This window comes from Stomoxys calcitrans, chromosome 4 (genome assembly GCF_963082655.1).
Source record: "Stomoxys calcitrans chromosome 4, idStoCalc2.1, whole genome shotgun sequence".
Classification (NCBI taxonomy): Eukaryota; Metazoa; Arthropoda; class Insecta; order Diptera; family Muscidae; genus Stomoxys; species Stomoxys calcitrans.
Window position 1 is genome coordinate 41,160,635 of NC_081555.1, and position 19,346 is coordinate 41,179,980.

Genomic DNA, 19,346 nt, shown 5'->3' on the forward strand with positions numbered 1-19,346 from the left:
TTTTCTCAATTAATCCGCGATGGTATGACCTGCTCCTATCATCTATCCATTCTCCCATCGCCTTAATTCTCATCGCCGCAGTGGTTGTCTGACAACTAATCTGTCCTCGCCCATGCCAGGATAACATGTTCTCCGAAACTGTTGTATTATCTTTACGTTGTAATTTTTCTTCACTGCAGATCACCAGACTTCTGAGGCCTAAAAAAGAATAGATCTCATCACGCTCCTGTAGATCCAGTATATCATCCTCGGATTCAGGTCCCATCTCTAGCGTACGGCACGTCCTTCTTGATACGTTCCCGAATGTGACAGTTCAGGTTCTTCATCAAGATCACTTCAAAGTATTTGATTTTGTCAGATATCAAAATCGTTCTTTTGGGGAAACGTGATGCGTCAAATTGACCCATCTTAGTCTTCCTTGTGAACAGGCAGATTTCAGTCCTCTCTAGGTCAGACCCGCTAGCCCAGTCCCAGGTCTAGTAAGTCTACAAGACCCTTTCGGCCTTTCTGCAAAGCTGATTTGGATTTCTACCCCTTAGAATTGTATTAGCAATGTCTGCCTAGCACAAGGGTTCATATCCCTCCTCAGTCAAATCCCTACTCTGTAATATATTATTTATGGTGGTCCCCCATAGGAGTGGTGATAAAATGCCTCCTTGAGTGCCACTTTCTTTCCTTTATTATGTCATGAGAATCACAATTTATCCACCTGTTCTTTGTATATGGTTCATCCAGTCTCTAAGGACCGGTTACTAGTCTAAGGATTGGCTCAAATTTTCGGCCCTTACATTGTCTAAAGTCACCTCCATGTTAATGCATACCTCCAATATGTACGTCTTGGCATCGAAGATTCTTCTATTTTATGCAGAACTTCATGCAGGCCCGTCTTTACCGAATTTTCGTTGACATAGGCATGCTGCTTGTATCTGACCAATTTAAGTTCCATGGTTTTGGACGTATGGCTTATAGGTTTATATGCCTTTGGTGACGCATGACTTGCCTTGCATCCTGCCAAGCATTCGGAGTATATGGATGTCCTATGCACGCTGTGAGTGGGTCGCCTGGTAGGCCTCCTCGTCAATGAATGCGCCTGCAGCGGCTCTTGGAGTGAAAATCGGGCGACATACATATATGACACCTATATCTAAATCTGAACCGATTTGTATGAAATTCACCAGTAATATAAAGAGTCACAAGAAAATCCTTCCTGCCAAATTTCGAGAGAATTGATTAACAAATAAGTACTTAATTGCAATATTTCTCAAAATTCTTCTTCTTCTTCTTTAATTGGCTATGAAAAAATATTTGTTCCACTAGCCGAACGTAGAATAGCGTTCCAAGCGCCTCGATCTTCTGCGCTCATTCTAAAATCTCTGACACCAAGTTTGGAGGTGTCTCCCACAACTTGATATTTCCATCGGGCTTTTGGTCTTCCTGGTTTGCGTGTACCACCGTGTTTGCCTTCAAAAGACTTCTTTGCTGGAGCTTCTTCATCCATTCTGACAACATGACCTAGCCAACGCAGCCGTTGTATATTGATGTGTATAACTATGCTATCGTCGTCATACAGCTCGTGGTTCATACGTCGCCTATATTCTCCGTTAACGCAAACTGGTCCATATATTTTACGAAAAATCTTTCTGTCAAATACTCCAAGCACTGCCTCATCTGCTTTCACAAGTACTCGTGCTTCAGAACCATATAACAGCACGGGCAGTATCAGTGTCTTGTAAAGTGTAGTCTTCGTCTGTCGAGGGGTGGCCTTGTTTCTAAACTGCTTACTTAGTCCAAAGTAGCATCTGTTTGCCAGTATTATTCTTCGCTTTATCTCAAATCTGGTGTCATTCGTTTCGGTTACGGCGGTGCCGAGGTAGATAAAGTTACTGACTATCTCAAAGTTGTGGTTCCCAACTTTCTCTATTTTCGTTATCTGCTCGGTTGTGCAAGGCTTTTTGGGAGTTGTAACCATCCATTTCGTCTTATCTCCATTTACTGCCAGACCCATTTTCACTGACTCTCTTTCGATTCTTTCAAAGGCTGCAGTTACTACTTCCGATGACCGAGTAGCATGTGCTCTCTTGTGATTAGTGTGCCATATCTATTCACATCTGCATCTTGTACAATCTTTTCCAGCAGGATATTAAAGAGATCACACGATAGGCTGTCTCCTTGTCTGAAACCTCGTTTGGTATTAAATGGTTCGCAGAGATTCATTCCTATTCTTACTGAGGAACGCGTATCAGTAAGTGTCATCCTGCAGAGTCTCATTAATTTTGCAGGGATACCAAACTCAGACATGGCTTGAAATACCTTTGAACGTAAAGGAGTATCGAAGGCGGCTTTGTAGTCAACAAAGAGATGGTAGGTGTTAATTTGTCCATCTCGGGTCTTTTCCAGGATTTGACGCAGTGTGAATATCTGGTCTAGGGTGGATTTACCTGGTCTAAAGCCGCATTGATAGGGCCCAATTATCTCATTGACTTAAGGTTTTAATCTTTCACACAGTACGCTCGAGAGTACCTTGTATGCGATGGGGAGGAGACTTATTCCTCTATAGTTGGCACATTGCGTCTTGTCTTCTTTCTTGTGTACGGGACATAGTATGCTGAGGTTTTAGTCATCAGCTATGCGTTCTTCTAGCCAGATTGCGCAGATAAGCTGATGCATACGCCTTATCAGCGTGTCGCCTCCGGTCTTAAATAGTTCAGCGGATAACCCGTCGGCTCCTGCTGCCTTGTTGTTCTTTAGTCGGGTTACTGCTACTTGGACCTCATTCTGACTAGGAGGTAAATATTCTATACCATCATCAGGGATTGGTTCTGCGGTATCCTCTTCGCCGCCAACATCGAACACTAGCAGTTGGGTAAAATGTTCTTTCCATATCCTCAGCATGTTGTCTGTGTCAGCTACCAGACTTCCTTCTTTGTTTCTGCAGGAGGATGTGCCTGCACCAAAGCCATCGGTTTGGTGTTTAATTCTTTGGTAGAATTTCCGGACTTCATTCTGACTCCTGTACATCTCAATTCGCTCGCACTCACGTCTTTCCATTTCCTTTTTCTTTCTGCGGAATAGACGTTTCTCCTCTCTCCTTTTCTCCCGATACCTCTCCTTCATCAGGCGCGTTGCTACTGATTGCTGGCTTCAGTAGCATCTCGACACTCTTGGTCGTACCATGGGTTTTTTGGAGGAGGCTTCCGGTACCCAAGTACGGATTTGGCGGCATTTTCTATGGAGTGGGCAATAGTTTGCCACTGCGCCGGAACAAGGAGTGCTTTCATCAAGCAGTTGGGTCAGTCGAATGGAGTATGCCGCTGCCGTTAGATCGTACTTTCCTCGCCATGTTCAAACGAGTGCGAACCTTTGCTGCAACAAGGTAATGATAGGAATCTATATTCGCTCCACGGATCGATCGTACATCTAACACGCTGGATTAATGCTTTCCATCTATCACAACGTGATCAATTTGGTGTCTCGTGTTTTCATCGGGTGACAGCCATGTGGCTTTGTGAATATTTGTTGTTATGTTGAAATCTGGTGCTACTAACTACCATGTTTTTTACCACGGCGAAGTCTATCAACCTTAACCCATTACTAGACGTTATCTCGTGGAGTCTAAACTTTCCAACTGTTAGACCAAAAATGTCTTTCTTCCCTATTTTCGCATTAAAATCTCCCAGAACGATTTTAATATCATGGGCGGGGCAGCGGTCATATTCTCTCTCTAGGCGCTCTAATTCTCAAAATTATACGAACATATATATGGGAGCTATATATAAATCTGAACCGATTTCGAGCAAACTTCTCAGATATTGCGGTACTTGTCGTGGAAAGCGTTGTACAAAATTGGCGAGATTGGTCAATAAAACCGTTTTCTGTGGTTCTAGAAGTTAAAATTGGGCGATATACATATATGACAGCTATATCTGAATCGATTTTTATAAAATTCTATGGAGGCCATAAAAAGGAGGTCCCCAATCATTGAGCTTCAAATTGAATCGGGCAGCACTCATTGATTTGTGCGAAGTTTGCCCCAGTTCCTGTTAATGGAATGTTCATTACTGTAATTCGGACGAACATATATATGAGAGCTTTATCCAAATGTGAACCGATTTTTTTCCAATTTCAAATAGGCTTTCATGCCTGTGCCAAATTTTAAGATGATCGGACGAAACTCGAATTAACATGGACAGACGGACAAACAGACAGCCAGACGGACATGGCTAAATTGTGATTCTGAGTCGATCGGTATATTTATCAATGGGTCTATCTCTCTTCCTCCTAGGTGTTACAAGCAAATGCATTAAGTTATAATACCCTGTAACACAGTAATGATGTAGGGCATAAAAACTCGGGCAAATAGTAATAAGAACTACGAAAATTAAATAAATTTTTAATTTGAAATATTTTTCTGCCTTCCAGAATGTCGCTAAAACTTTTCCTTCTCGTTCTGACCGTGGCATTATTTGTGACGATGCCAATAAAGACGGTTAAAGGATCCGCAGTTCTTATATCCGACATGACCATGACGGTAATGGTGGAGTTGTCCTCCCGCTATCCTTTTTGCAAAATGCATACCGATCGGTAAATTTTTACACGACCAAGAGCATATCAAAACCGAAATACTTATCACATATTTATAGTGGCGACATACAGCGCATGTTATTGCAAGCCGATCAGAGACGAATACGTCAAGTTCCTAGGGAATCAGTTATGGAACTGGAAGATGTGTGTAGGGATTCTGGATCACATGGCAGGGAATTTCGAGGCGGCTTAGGTTTCATTTATCCAGGCACCAAATGGTGTGGACCAGGTGAGGGGAACAACTTTAAACATCATCTTCAAGAGTTGAATATATGTTCTCTTCATTTCTTTAAAGGTAATACTGCTAACGATTTCAATGATCTGGGAGCGCATGAGGATGAGGATCGCTGTTGTCGTGAGCACGATAATTGTCCGAATGTTTTGAATGTGGGTGAATGTAGACGTGGCCTTTGCAACACTGGAACTTTCACCCGTTCCCATTGCGATTGTGATGCCCGCTTTCGTCGTTGTCTACAATCTCTAAACACAGGTAAGCTTTCTATTAATTGCACAAATCATTAATAAATGAATTGTTTTGTTTAACTAGAAACTGCAAATACCTTGGGCGCCATATTCTACAATGTTGTGCAGGTCACTTGCTTCCAGGAACGCAGCCCCTGTTCAATACATCAAAGGTTTGACGATTTCTTTTACAAAACAAATCAATGTAACATTGACTTTCGTTCGGCCGATTTGTATGTCCCCCCTCGTGCTGGCAATCTCATACAAAGGATACTCTCGAGACCTTATGGTTTTATAAATGATATATCCTCGTACAATGAGAATCCCTATGCTATGGTGGGACGTTCCTCACGCCAGTCGCCTGCCTTCAATCCCTTTTATACTGCCAGTGAACATGTGGCAACTGCTTCACGAAAAGTTGGAGTTAAGTTGGCTTCGGTAGGCTTGGCTGCTCGAAATCTCTTTCGGGAGATCGTTCGTAGTCCCCGAGTTATATGGGATAGTTTGTACTCGCCTGTTAGCCGAGATTTACCAGCCAATTCCAATTATAATGCATACAATAGGCCAAGACCGATATATCAGCAATATACTCCAAATTCAAATTATTGGTATTAATAATTACTACTGGCTGTGCAGTGTGATCCTACTGAGACTGAGTTCTTAAACTTTAAAATTTGTAGTCATTTATATCATTTTCCTTAGTTAGTACAATACAATATGTTCCATGTTCCATATTCATTATATTAGAGATAGTCAGTGGCGCATTTTTGTAGCGTAAACATGTATAAATATCACCGATTGTCTTTAATCTTCGTTTTGAGGATCCTCGAGAAGGTAGAGGCCAATTACTTATTGTAAATCGAAGATGTAACAACAGCGTTAAGTATAGCCGAACCCAACTTAATCACAATGGATGACAAGAAAAATGTATGAAAGTTAGTTGAGTTGGTAGCGGGCACTGACTAACAGTGCGATATCGTGGGTTCGATTCTTATCAGGGCCTGGACTATTGTGGTATCACAATGGACTAAAATTGTCTAAGTGAGTTTGTTTGGAAATAGACTGCCACTCTTATCTAACCCTAATCTAGCTTATAAGTATAGTTGTTAGTGAACCAGTGCGTGGTTCGTGGGTTCGATTTCCACCAGAGACTTAATTCATTTACTATTGTTTCACTGTATTACAATGAACTAAAATGCCTAAGTGTAAGAAAGAAAGAAATGACGCTCTAACACAACTTAAGGTACCCATAAATGCTAAGGAAAAAGACAACGGTCAAACTACGCTCTAAATAGTACTCTAAATAGTACTAAATCCAAATCTATGGACAAACCAATCACAGCACGAGCTTTACCATCTTTTAGAGTCCATGCTGCATTCGGGAATTCAGGTATGGCGTCCGTAATATAATTCCACAATTCCCTTTCCAAGAGAACCATGTCAACATTAAATTTCCAGGAATGGTAATTATTGGTACTTAACTTGGGAAATGTTAGCTTTAAATCCATTTTCAGCTTCCTTTTATATTTTTCCTTTGATGATTATTGTTCTGTTCCCGAAAGATTTTAGCGTAGGCCCATAACCTATTAAGAGGTCAGCTAATGCAAGAGACGAAGAATGTTTCGAATTGTTTTCAATTCAAAGGTTTTATTAGAAGTAACAAGACAATATTTTACACATGAAAAATATGTAAGAGAGAATTTACTTCAAAGACTATCTTGGTAAAACATAAAAAGTAATAAATGAAAGTAACAAAGTGTTATTGTTAAAGTAAATCCAATAAGTACAACCATTGAAAATAACAACCACGGTGTTGTCTAAATAAACCGTAGGGTTATCAAAAGTGATGTGATACTCCACCCGTTTTGTCTGAGAATGATCAGATAGATAGTGCGACAAGAAAACATTGTTGTTAAAACCCGGAGACCCAATTTTCTTTTTAGACCCACGATTTCTTGCAAAAAAATCCTACAATTTGTCATAGATTAAGATATTGATGACCGCTTTGATAACGAAATATATGACGCACTATAAAGTACATGACTTTGATCACGTTTATAAACTTTGTCCTCAAAGATAACCATATGTTGTCAAACCTTATATCGAATGCTTTGTTGAAATCTAAGCATACCAAAAACAACGCTGGTTGCCATTTCACCAACTGCCCGTGTATTTATGCAGCTATGCAAATTTTGCAAAATTTGCCCATGAACATTCCACTAAGGTACAGGGACAAACTTCTCACATATCAACGAGTGCAGTCCGATTCAAGTTTAAGCTCAATGATAAGAGGCCTCCTTTTTATAGCCGAGTCCGAACGGCGAGCCACAGTGCGACACCTCTTTGGAGAGAAGTTTTACATGGCATAGTACCTCACAAATGTTGCCAGCATTAGGAGGGGAAAACCACCGTTGAAAAATTTTTTTTCTGATGATCTCGCCAGGATTCGAACCCAGGCGTTCAGCGCCATAGGCGGACATGCTAACCTCTGCGCTACGGTGGCCTCCTGTTCCTTAGTGGAATGTTCATGGGCAAAATTCCCATCTGAAAACATCCGGCGAGGTCCATTAAAATTGCCACCTCGGTCCGAAGTCATGTCAATCACTTCGTATAACTTTCGTTACGATTTCGGTTCCGAAGTCGGATGTAGCATCCGAAGTTCGTACAGATTTCGTTTCGATTGTTTTGCTGCGTTGCTAGGCACATAGATGTCTGTGGTGGAATATGGTAACGCCTTTGCAAACACACAATCATGGAACGCAGCTTCGATTCTCACCAGCACACAAAACATTTTTTGCAATCTTTGAAAAACCCGTGCACTGAACGCTGTCAAAAAGTGAACAGCTGTGGATAGTTTCGAAAGTTTCGTTCACACAATCTGTTGTTTATTTATGAACATATGTGTCTGATGTGATAACATCTGATTCACTTTTATGAAGTAATCGGCTCAATTTTACAACGCCATTCTTGATTTTTTCTATGGGTGTGCCGCTGCGTTCAGTATTCGTAGTCGACTTCAAGTTACATCGATTATCGACTTACTTCTATCTAGCGTTCACCATTCACAGTTACGTTACGACTCGCATAGTCTTTGAAGAAGTACGGTCCAATGACGCCAGCAGCCCATAAACCACACCGAACTGTAACTTTTTCAGGATGCATTGGTAGCTCTTGCAATGCTTTTCGCTGATGTTCAATCTAAAATCGGCAATTCTGCTTATTTATGTAGCCACTGAGCCAAAAATGAGCTTCGTCGCTCAAGGAAAAATTTACCTTTAATGTATGGCTGTGGGTCGGACATCTAGAAATGTCCCAGTTCCCTAGTAGCAGTTATTCCTATCGCCCACCTATGGCAAGACAACATGTATTGTCTTTAGCGGGACGTAAGTTAAAGCTTCTGTATCTGGCTGTATCTCAACATGTATCAAAGGCCTTCTTCTTCTTTAAAGCATCTCCTTAATATATTATGGTAAAGTGACGCTGAAAATGGCTGTTTGAGATTAATTTTGTATCTAGTATGACTTGATCTCTTTGTATATCATTTTAAACCTGTCGTTTAAAAATTAAGACGACATAGGCATTTCGAGCCTATCGTGCTTTTGTAAATAAATACAGCTGGTACCTTTCAATACCATTTTTATACCCTCCACCATAAGATGGGGGGTATACTAATTTCGTCATTATGTTTGTAACGACTCGAAATATTCGTCTGAGACCCCATAAAGTATATATATTCTTGATCGTCGTGACATTTTATGTCGATCTAGCCATGTCCGTCCGTCTGTCTGTCGAAAGCACGCTAACTTCCGAAGGAGTAAAGCTAGCCGCTTGAAATTTTGCACAAATACTTTTTATTAGTGTAGGTCGGTTGGTATTGTAAATGGGCCATATCGGTCCATGTTTTGATATAGCTGCCATATAAACCGATCTTGGATCTTGACTTCTTGAGCCTCTAGAGGGCGCAATTCTTATCCAATTTGACTGAAATTTTGCACATAGTGTTTTAGTATCACTTCTAATAACTGTGCTAAGAATGGTTGAAATCGGTCCATAACCTGGTATAGCTGTCATATAAACTGATCTTGGGTCTTGACTTCTTCAGCCTTTAGAGTGCGCAATTTTTATCCGATTAGAACGAAATTTTGCACAACGTGTTTTGTTATGATATCCAACAACTGTGCCAAGTTTGGTTAAAATCGGTCTATAACCTGATATAGCTGCCATATAAACCGATCTTGGGTGTTGACTTCTTAAGCCTCTGGAGTGCGCAATTCTTATCCAATTGGAATGAAATTTTGCAAGACATGTTTTGTTATGATATCCAACAACTGTGCCAAGTATGGTCGAAATCGCTTCATAACCTGATATAGCTGCCATACAAACCGATCTGGGATCTTGACTTCTTGAGCCTCTAGAGGTCGTAATTATTATCCGATTTGCCTGAAATGTACGACGGGTCCTCTCATGACCATCAACATACGTGTTTATTATGGTCTGAATCGGTCTATAGCCCGATACAGCTCCCATATAAATCGATCTATCTATTTTACTTCTTGAGCCCCCAAGGGACGCAATTTTTATTCGAATTGGCTGACATTTTACACAAGTCTCCAACATATAATTTAATTGTGGTCTAAACCGAATCATATCTTGATATCGCTCTAATAGCAGAGCAAATCTTTTCTTATATCATTTCTTTGCCTAAGAAGAGATGCCGGGAAAAGAACTCAACAAATGCGCTTCATGGTGGAGGGTATATAAGATTCGGCCCGGCCGAACTTAGCACGCTTTTACTTGTTTAATTTCATTTTCGATTCATTGTAACATTGTATTTCTTCCAATTGGCACCTTACTCTAGCTATTCTCGTCATCTCGAGTGAACTTTAATGCCTTACTTTTTCACCTTTACTTGCTAAAGTGACCCTGATAATGACACGCAAAGTTAGAATTATAAAACCTTTTATTATATAAAGGATTAAAAGAAACCTACAAAAATGTGCTACCGATAAGACGGAATATTATCCATGTATTGCTATATTTGTTTGTTTTTTGTCAGTATTGCCACATCATTTGTTATTATTTTTAGTTATTAGCATTATTATTTTTAAGTTAAATCAGTATTCCAAAATATGATATTTCAAATAAATCTTATATATAAAAATCAATTTGTGTTTGTTTGTAGATTTGTTTGTTTATTTGTTTGTATGTTTGTTTGTTTCTTTGAATGTTTGTTTGTGTGTTCTTTATAGACTCAGAAACGGCTGAACCGATTTTCTTGAAATTTTCACAGATGGTGCATAATGATCCCGTGGTGAAAATAGGGTACTACATTTTTTGATATCTGAAGGGGGGGGCGGTCCCTCCCTCTTACCCTAATTTTCAAAAAAGCCAGATCTCGGAGATGGGTGTTGCGATTTAAGCGAAATTTTGTGTGCTCTCAAATTTCGGATGGGGTACCTAGGGGGGCTGCCCCACCCTAAAACCTACCAAACATATATTTAGACCAATCACGACAATATGGTACTCAAATGAAAGGTATTTAGGATAAAAAAAAAAATTGGTATCCAAATTTCGGATGGGGTACCTAGGGGGGCTGCCCCACCCTAAAACCTACCAAACATATATTTAGACCAATCACGACAATATGGGACTCAAATGAAAGATATTTAGGATAAGAAAACGTATCTGATGTCCAATTGTCGCACCAAGTGCTAGGGGGACCACCCAAAGCCCCAAAACACCGCTAAATCGGACATATTTACCGACCATGGTAATATGGGACTCAAGTGAAAGGTATTTGCGAGTAGAATACGAATCTGATATCCAAATGTGGATGTCCAATTGTCGCACCAAGTGCTAGGGGGACCGCCCCAAAACACCCCTAAATCTGACATATTTACCAACCATAGCAATATGGGACTCAAATTAAAGGTATTTGCGAGTAGAATACGAATCTGATATCCAAATGTGGGTCCACCACTTCCCCAAAACACCCCCCAAACTGGACTTATTTACTGATCATAGGAATATGGGGCTTAAATAAAAGGTTTTTGAATGTATTGGGTTGCCCAAAAAGTAATTGCGGATTTTTTAAATAAAACTTAGAATGAACTTTAATCAAATACACTGCTTTTACACTTTTTTTCTAAAGCAAGCTAAAAGTTACAGCTGATAACTGACAGAAATGCAATTACAGAGTCACAAAAATTTGTCAACGCCGCCTATATGAAAAATCCGCAATTACTTTTTGGGCAACCCAATAGAATACGAATCTGATATCCAAATATGGGACCAAGTGTTTGGGGGGCCGCCTTTCACCAAGAACATCCCCTAAAGGGGACAAATTTACAACCATAGCAATATGGGGCTCAAATGAAAGGTCTTTGGGTGTAAAGCACGAATTTGATATCAATATTCAGGAAAAATGTCTATGGGGCCACCCCACCCCCACAACACCACCTAAATAGTAAGTAATTTCTGACTATTACAATATGAGTCTCAAATAAGAGGGTTTTTAAAGTGGAACACGAATCCGATATATAAAGGGTGATTTTTTTGAGGTTAGGATTTTCATGCATTAGTATTTGACAGATCACGTGGGATTTCAGACATGGTGTCAAAGAGAAAGATGCTCAATATGCTTTGACATTTCATCATGAATAGACTTACTAACGAGCAACGCTTGCAAATCATTGAATTTTATTACCAAAATCAGTGTTCGGTTCGAAATGTGTTCAAATTTTGACAAATTTTGTTCAGCGATGAGGCTCATTTCTGGTTGAATGGCTACGTAAATAAGCAAAATTGCCGCATTTGGAGTGAAGAGCAACCAGAAGCCGTTCAAGAACTGCCCATGCATCCCGAAAAATGCACTGTTTGGTGTGGTTTGTACGCTGGTGGAATCATTGGACCGTATTTTTTCAAAGATGCTGTTGGACGCAACGTTACGGTGAATGAACACATTTCGAACCGAACACTGATTTTGGTAATAAAATTCAATGATTTGCAAGCGTTGCTCGTTAGTAAGTCTATTCATGATGAAATGTCAAAGCATACTGAGCATCTTTCTCTTTGACACCATGTCTGAAATCCCATGTGATCTGCCAAATACTAATGCATGAAAATCCTAACCTCAAAAAATCACCCTTTATTTTCAACTCACTAAGTGGCCGCCCATTCCCCAAAACACCCCCCAAGCCGGTCATGTTTGCCGACTATGGAAATATGGGGCTCAAATTAAAGGTATGTGGAAGTAGTCCACGTATCTGATATCAACATTAAGGACCAACTTTCTAGGGGACGTCCCACCACCATAACAACCCCCAAATAGGACTTATTTGCTCACCAAGACAATTTGAGTCTTAAAGAGATTGGAACTAAATATTTATAGCTTTTAGGGGCAATACCCCAAACCGGACATATTTGCTGACTTTTGCAATAAGGAGTTTAAATGAGATTAGAAAACGAATTTGATATCCAATTTTGGGCCGATGGCAATATGGGGTTCAAATAAATGATGTATAGGTATATGAGAATAGAGCACGTTGCTGATATATTGGGTTGCCCAAAAAGTAATTGCGGATTTTTCATATAGTCGGCGTTGACAAATTTTTTCACAGCTTGTGACTCTGTAATTGCATTCTTTCTTCTGTCAGTTATCAGCTGTTACTTTTAGCTTGCTGTAGAAAAAAAGTGTAAAAACAGTATATTTGATTAAAGTTCGTTCTAAGTTTTATTAAAAATGCATTTACTTTCTTTTAAAAAGTCCGCAATTACTTTTTGGGCAACCCAATATTTTCCAGGCTTAGTGTTTGGAGGACCACTCTAATCCTCAAAACCCCCCTAAATCGGGTATATTTACCGACCATGTCAATGTGGAGCTTAAATGAAAGGTATTGGGGGTTTGAGCAAGAATTGATACCCATTTTCGGGACCAATTTTCTGAGGATCCACCCCTTTCCCAAAATACCCCACAAACAGCAATTTTTTACTGACCATCGCAATATGGGGCTCAAATTCTATTTGGGAGTAGAATACGAATTTGATATCCAAATGTAGGACCATGTATTTAGGGCATCATCCCTTTCCCAAAACACCCCCAAAGGGTAAAAATTTTTCGACCATGCCAATAAGTGGCTCAAATGAAAGGTATTTGAGATTAGACAACTAATTTGATAACCTATTTTGGGGCTATGTGTTTGGGGGACGCCTCATCCTGTAAACTCCTCTTAAGCCAATGGCAATATGGGGTTTAAATAAATGGTATTTGAGAGAAGAGCACGATGTTGATATTTCTTCAGGGTTAGGTGTCTGGGGGACCACCTCTCCCCCGAAAACACCACTAAATCAGACATCATGAGAATATCGGGCTGAAACGAAGTATTTTACGCCTTACATCCAAACTTAAATTCGTGGACCAGTAAAGACCATATGGGATTCAGATAAAGGCGCTTATATTGTTAAACTGTTAGTCAAGTTAGCATGGTTTTTCTCTAAAATATCTTAAATTGTCGAAAATAAATATTCCAAGGAAACTTTTGTTCCATATAAAATAAAAGAAGGCGCAGCGGATCAGGCCTGGGTCAGCTAGTGTAAAATAAAAAATCATTTGTTTTTGATTTGTTTATGGCTTTCATTATTTTTCATCATAATATTCCCATTAATCTGTCAACCTCTTTTTTATAACCGAACTTAAGATTAGAATTGTTTAAAACTTACAGAGCTGGCTACAATCAAACCGAACAAGAAGAAATATGCGCCCAATGGCAATACCAACCCTCCGAGAAGTATGTACCCAGTGCTCCAGGTCGTACTTAAGTTCATCCAATCGCATCGATAACAAATCAAAGTCCTCAACCAATGGCTGGCTATACAACGAAAATGGATGTCAATTCTATGGAAAAAAATACCTGCATATTAAATTACAATATCTTTATATATTGAATGGAACAACATACACACAAACCTACATAACAAGTAGCATTTAGTTTTTTGAACTTTAATGTATATGACAAACCAAGAACTCCGATCCGTTGACAATGATGACCTCCGATTACGTGATATATCATGTTAGTTTGTAGTCACAACATCACAACTCTTTGGCTGTTACTCTCCATCTCTCCCTCTCTCTCTCTCGCACTATAGAGATGATGGTTTGGATTATGATCCCAAAGATTAGATGATGTATACCTATCGAACCATTGAAATACGATCTCTCCAATAACTGTAGCAGTAGTCGTCATACTCGATTAAATGTAGATCTCTAGTAGAAACATACACCAAAGACATTCTTATAAGATTTATTAAAAATAAAAATTATTATATTAATAAAATGAAAATTGTGTTGTTTGCTATATTTACAATGAATCAGAACTCTCTTATTTTTATACCCTCCACCATAGGATGGGGGTATACTAATTTCGTCATTCTGTTTGTAACACCTCGAAATATGCGAAAATATCTAAGACCCCGAAAAGTATTGGGTTGCCCAAAAAGTAATTGCGGATTTTTCATATAGTCGGCGTTGACAAATTTTTTCACAGCTTGTGACTCTGTAATTGCATTCTTTCTTCTGTCAGTTATCAGCTGTTACTTTTAGCTTGCTTTAGAAAAAAAGTGTAAAAAAAGTATATTTGATTAAAGTTCATTCTAAGTTTTATTAAAAATGCATTTACTTTCTTTTAAAAAATCCGCAATTACTTTTTGGGCAACCCAATATATATATTTTCGATCGTTATGACATTTTCAGTCGAACTAGCCATGTCCGTCCGTCTGTCCGTTCGTCTGTCTGTCGAAAGCACGCTAACTTTCGTAGAAGTAAAGCTAGGCACTTGAAATTTTGCACAAATACTTTTTATTAGTGTAGGTCGGTTGGGATTGTAAATGGGTCAAATCGGTCCATGTTTTGATATAGCTACCATATATAGCTACAAGACCCAATCTATGGTCTTGACTTCTTGAGCTTTAAGAGGCCGCAATTATCGTTCGATTTGACTGAAATTTTGCACGTGGTGTTTCGGTATCACTTCCAACAACTATACTAAGTATGGTTTAAATCGGTTCATAACCTGATATAGCTGCCATATAAACCGATCTTGGCCCTCGACTTTTTGAGCCTCTAGAGGGCACAATTATCGTCCTATTTGACTGAAATTTTGCTCCTGGTGTTTAGGTATCATTTCCAACAACTGTGCGAAATCGGTCCACAACCTGGTATAGCTGCCATATAAACCGATCTTTAATCTTGACTACTTAAGCAGCTAGAGTGTAAAATTCTTATCCGATTTGGCTGAAATTTTGTACGAGGTGCTTTGTAATGACTTTCAACAACTATGCTAAATATGGCGCAAATCGGTACATAACCTTATATAGCTGCCATATAAACCGAGGCTACCGTAGCGCAGAGGTTAGCATGTCCGCCTAGAACGCCTGGGTTCTAATCCTGGCGAGATCATCAGAGAAAAAAAATTTTCAGTTGTGGTTTTCCCCTCCTAATGCTGGCAACATTTGTGAGGTACTATGCCATGTAAAACTTCTCTCCAAAGAGGTGTCGCACTGTGGCACACCGTTCGGACTCGGCTATAAAAAGGAGGCCTGAGCTTAAACTTGAATCGGACTGCACTCATTGATGTGTGAGAAGTTTGCCCCTGTTCCTTAGTGGAATGTTCATGGGCAAAATTTGCAATTTGTAATTGTCGTTCGATTTGACTGAAATTTTGCACGTGGTGTTTCGGTATCACTTCCAACAACTGTGCGAAGTATGGTTCAAATCGGTTCATAACCGGATATAGCTGCCATATTAACCGTTCTTGGGCCTCGACTTCTTGAGCCTCTAGAGGGCACAATTATTGTCCTATTTGACTGAAATTTTGTTTTGATATCATTTCCAACAACTGTGCAAAGTATGGTCGAAATCGGTCTATAACCTGGTATAGCTGATCTTGAATCTTGACTTCTTAAGCCGCTAGAGTGTAAAATTCTTATCCGATTTGGCTGAAATTTTGTACGAGGTGCTTTTTAATGACTTCCAACAACTGTGCTAAATATGGTACAATTCGGTACATAACCTGATATAGCTGCCATATAAACCGATCTGGGATCTTGACTTCTTGAGCCTCTGGAGGTCGCAATTCTCATATGACTTGGCAGAAATTTTGTACCTTGGCATTTCCCATGAACTGCAATATATTTGTCAATATGGTCTGAATTGATCTTTAGCCGATCTCCCGATTTTGCTTCTTGAGCCCCGAATGGGCTCACCTATGGTCCGAATCGGACTATAACTTGATATATCCCCAATAGCATAACAATTCTTATCAATTATCCTTAGTTTACCTAAAAAGAGATACCGCCCAAAGAACTCAACAAGAAATGCGATCCATGGTGGAGGGTATATAAGATTCGGCCCGGCTGAACTTAGCAAGCTCTTACTTGTTCTATTGGGTTGCCCAAAAAGTAATTGCGGATTTTTCATATAGTCGGCGTTGACAAATTTTTTCACAGCTTGTGACTCTGTAATTGCATTCTTTCCTCTGTCAGTTATCAGCTGTTACTTTTAGCTTGCTTTAGAAAAAAAGTGTAAAAAAAGTATATTTGATTAAAGTTCATTCTAAGTTTTATTAAAAATGCATTAACTTTCTTTTGAAAAATCCGCAATTACTTTTTGGGCAACCCATAGTTATAGAACATCAGTAACGCCTGCCTTACCAACATTTTTCAATATTTTGTAAGAGTGTGTGTCCCCGCCATGAATAAAATAATCTTCTGGAAGATTTTTTTCGCCATTGTTTTCCCCTGTGAGTCGCGAAACACTTTTCTACGATATCATTGGACATTCCATTGCGTGTGCGGAAGTTTAATCAAATGTTCGAAACGATTCTCTTATAACTCATTGCGTTATAATCGTCGGTATGACTCGTGAAACACTCTTCTAGGTTATCATTATGCAATCCATTACATATGCGGAAGTTTTATCAACTCTTCGAGGCAATGCTCTTACAACCCATTGCGTTATAATCTTCCGTATGACTCGTGAAACACTCTTCTAGGTTATTATTGGGCAATCCATTGCGTGTGAGGAAGTCCAAGCAACTCTTCGCTACGATTATTACGCAATCCATTGCATTGTACTCGTCTAGAAGATTCGTTTTTTAATCAAATGAATTAACTTTTCGCGATTTTTTTTATTTTCAAGCCCAGTGCGTTTAGGACTTGTATTGAATTAGGTTAGGTTAAGTTAAAGGTTAAGTTGAAAAGAGGGTGCAGATATGGATATATACCTAAACCAGTAATCGGCTTGTTATGCGCTCTAAAAACTAGAAAGTAACCTCGAAAAAGAAAATTTTAAGTTAGGAATTCGGTGATTCTTACAAAATCCTTAATTGTTTTCAATACCACTCCCCTAAGTTGGTTCATGTCTGATATTGTGTCTCCATCTGTTAGACGCGAAAGACGGGCAATGACAATGGAAATGCTCCCATGTCTCATCATCTTCCCCGCATACCCAACACATGCTATCACTTGCTGCACAGATTTTATATAAGTGAGCTCGTAGTGCTACGTGTCCCGTTATGATACCAATAGCTGACCTCCTTCTTGCTTCCTTTCAGTAATAGCCTCGTCTTCTGGTAACCGAACCATAGACATACTGATTAAGTGTGAGCCAGCCACTGCGGCTATGAGGCCTAAGGCGATGGGAGAATGGATAGAAAACAGGAGCACGTCACACTATAGCGGTATAATCGAGGCGACGATAGGAATGGAAGAGGTTTCCGATCGGATACCCGAGACGACACTTGAGGTCGAGTGCGAGGCACTTCTGCCAGCGGCACAGTCTTGGATGTTACACGAATGAATCAAAGCTAGGGGACAGAGTGGACCTGCGGGTCTACATTGAGAACCCAGGGACTGAGATCTGTTTTAGACTGTCTGACCATAATACAGTTCTGCAGGCGGAGATCCGGGCGGTCGCGGAATGCGTGAGTTAGTCATGGAACATCTTTACAGGCAGTAAAATGGCCATAAGGGCAATAACAGCCAGGAGGGTAAGATCACGAACAGTCTTACAGCGTAAGAAGGAGATTAACGCCTCCTCTAAGGATGGCTGTAATGAGTTCCGGGACATAGCAGAGTAAGCAGCTAATGAAAGACGATTTGACCGTTAAGGCCAAAGCATTCGGATTTTGTAAGTAACACGGAATTCATGACTTTTAAGCATTTAGAGAGCACAACAAGCCGTTTATTGGCTTACGTGTATGTCCATAGTGGCATGGGGCGGATCCGTACAGTCTTTTCAACCGAACCTTACATTTCTACAGAAGAAGAAAGAGGAGGAGATTATAGAACAACTGTTGTGTGTTTGCCCCCCATTGGTAAGCAGAAGGTGTTCCAGTATGGTCATCTTTGAGAACTAGTCTGAATAAGCGGAAGTATTTCTGAAGTATTTGGGCTTTTAAAGCGATCTGGATGAGTGAACCATAGCTGATTTCTACAGAAAATCTCTCGCATAATTGCCCCTTCAAATACATAATATGACATAGTTTTATAGGCTGTGAAACTTCCTTTACCATATTAGTTGTTTTGTTTTATTGACAAAAAAATCTTTTCCAAAATCATCTAAAGTTTAGGAATAATTATCTCCTATTGCCGTATCGGACGGGATATTTTTCTGTGCATATTCTACGAAAGATATTTACATCAACTATTTCCGGTGGTTTGTGTATCGGCTGATGGTTTGTGTATCGTATAGATGTCGTACAACTCACAAACAGATGTCGCCATACACAAACCGCTATATACTTAAGATGAAATGTAGATGGCATTAAAAATAGTTATATGACGTTCATAGTCCACTTGGTGAAAAACAGAGGTCGTTGGAATTTCATTTGGTTATTACGATAATGTTTAACTGACGAAAAGAGAGCGCTAATGTTTTGTTTTTTTTTATGTTTGTGGTGAGTTTCCGTTCCGTATCTTGGCTATAACTGAAAGGAAGTAAGGAAGAGGTCAGCATAGGTTTCGGTATAAAGGTGCAGCAAGTGATAGCATGTGAGCCATTGCCCGGTTTTCGCGGCTAACAGACATCGGTTCTTAGGTGTGGACACAATACCAGAAATGAACCAATTACATCTGACAAAGAGCAATACGTCACATGATGAAGATGTAATGATGTACCGTGTAAATTTGGGAATGGTCATGTGACGTCCGCACAAAATATAAAATGTAGTGCAAAATAATTCTCCGTTAATAGTCGAGTTTTATAGTTAAATTGTTAAATATGTAATTTGATAGAATAATAATGAAAT

The 19,346-nt window shown here is 39.6% G+C and overlaps 1 protein-coding gene across 1 annotated transcript in view; it reads left to right on the plus strand.

Moving 5' to 3' along the window:
* LOC106081132 (acidic phospholipase A2 PA4) overlaps nt 1-14,381 on the plus strand; it is a 70,828-nt gene extending 56,447 nt beyond the window's left edge. Inside the window, exons 3-7 of the mRNA XM_059367736.1 lie at nt 4,420-4,581; nt 4,641-4,810; nt 4,877-5,071; nt 5,129-5,216; nt 13,764-14,381. Of these exons, the coding sequence (XP_059223719.1) occupies nt 4,421-4,581; nt 4,641-4,810; nt 4,877-5,071; nt 5,129-5,216; nt 13,764-13,860 (711 nt within the window). The 5' untranslated portion in view covers nt 4,420 and the 3' untranslated portion in view covers nt 13,861-14,381. The remainder of the gene's footprint in view (nt 1-4,419; nt 4,582-4,640; nt 4,811-4,876; nt 5,072-5,128; nt 5,217-13,763) is intronic.
* Nucleotides 14,382-19,346: the final 4,965 nt, after the last annotated feature.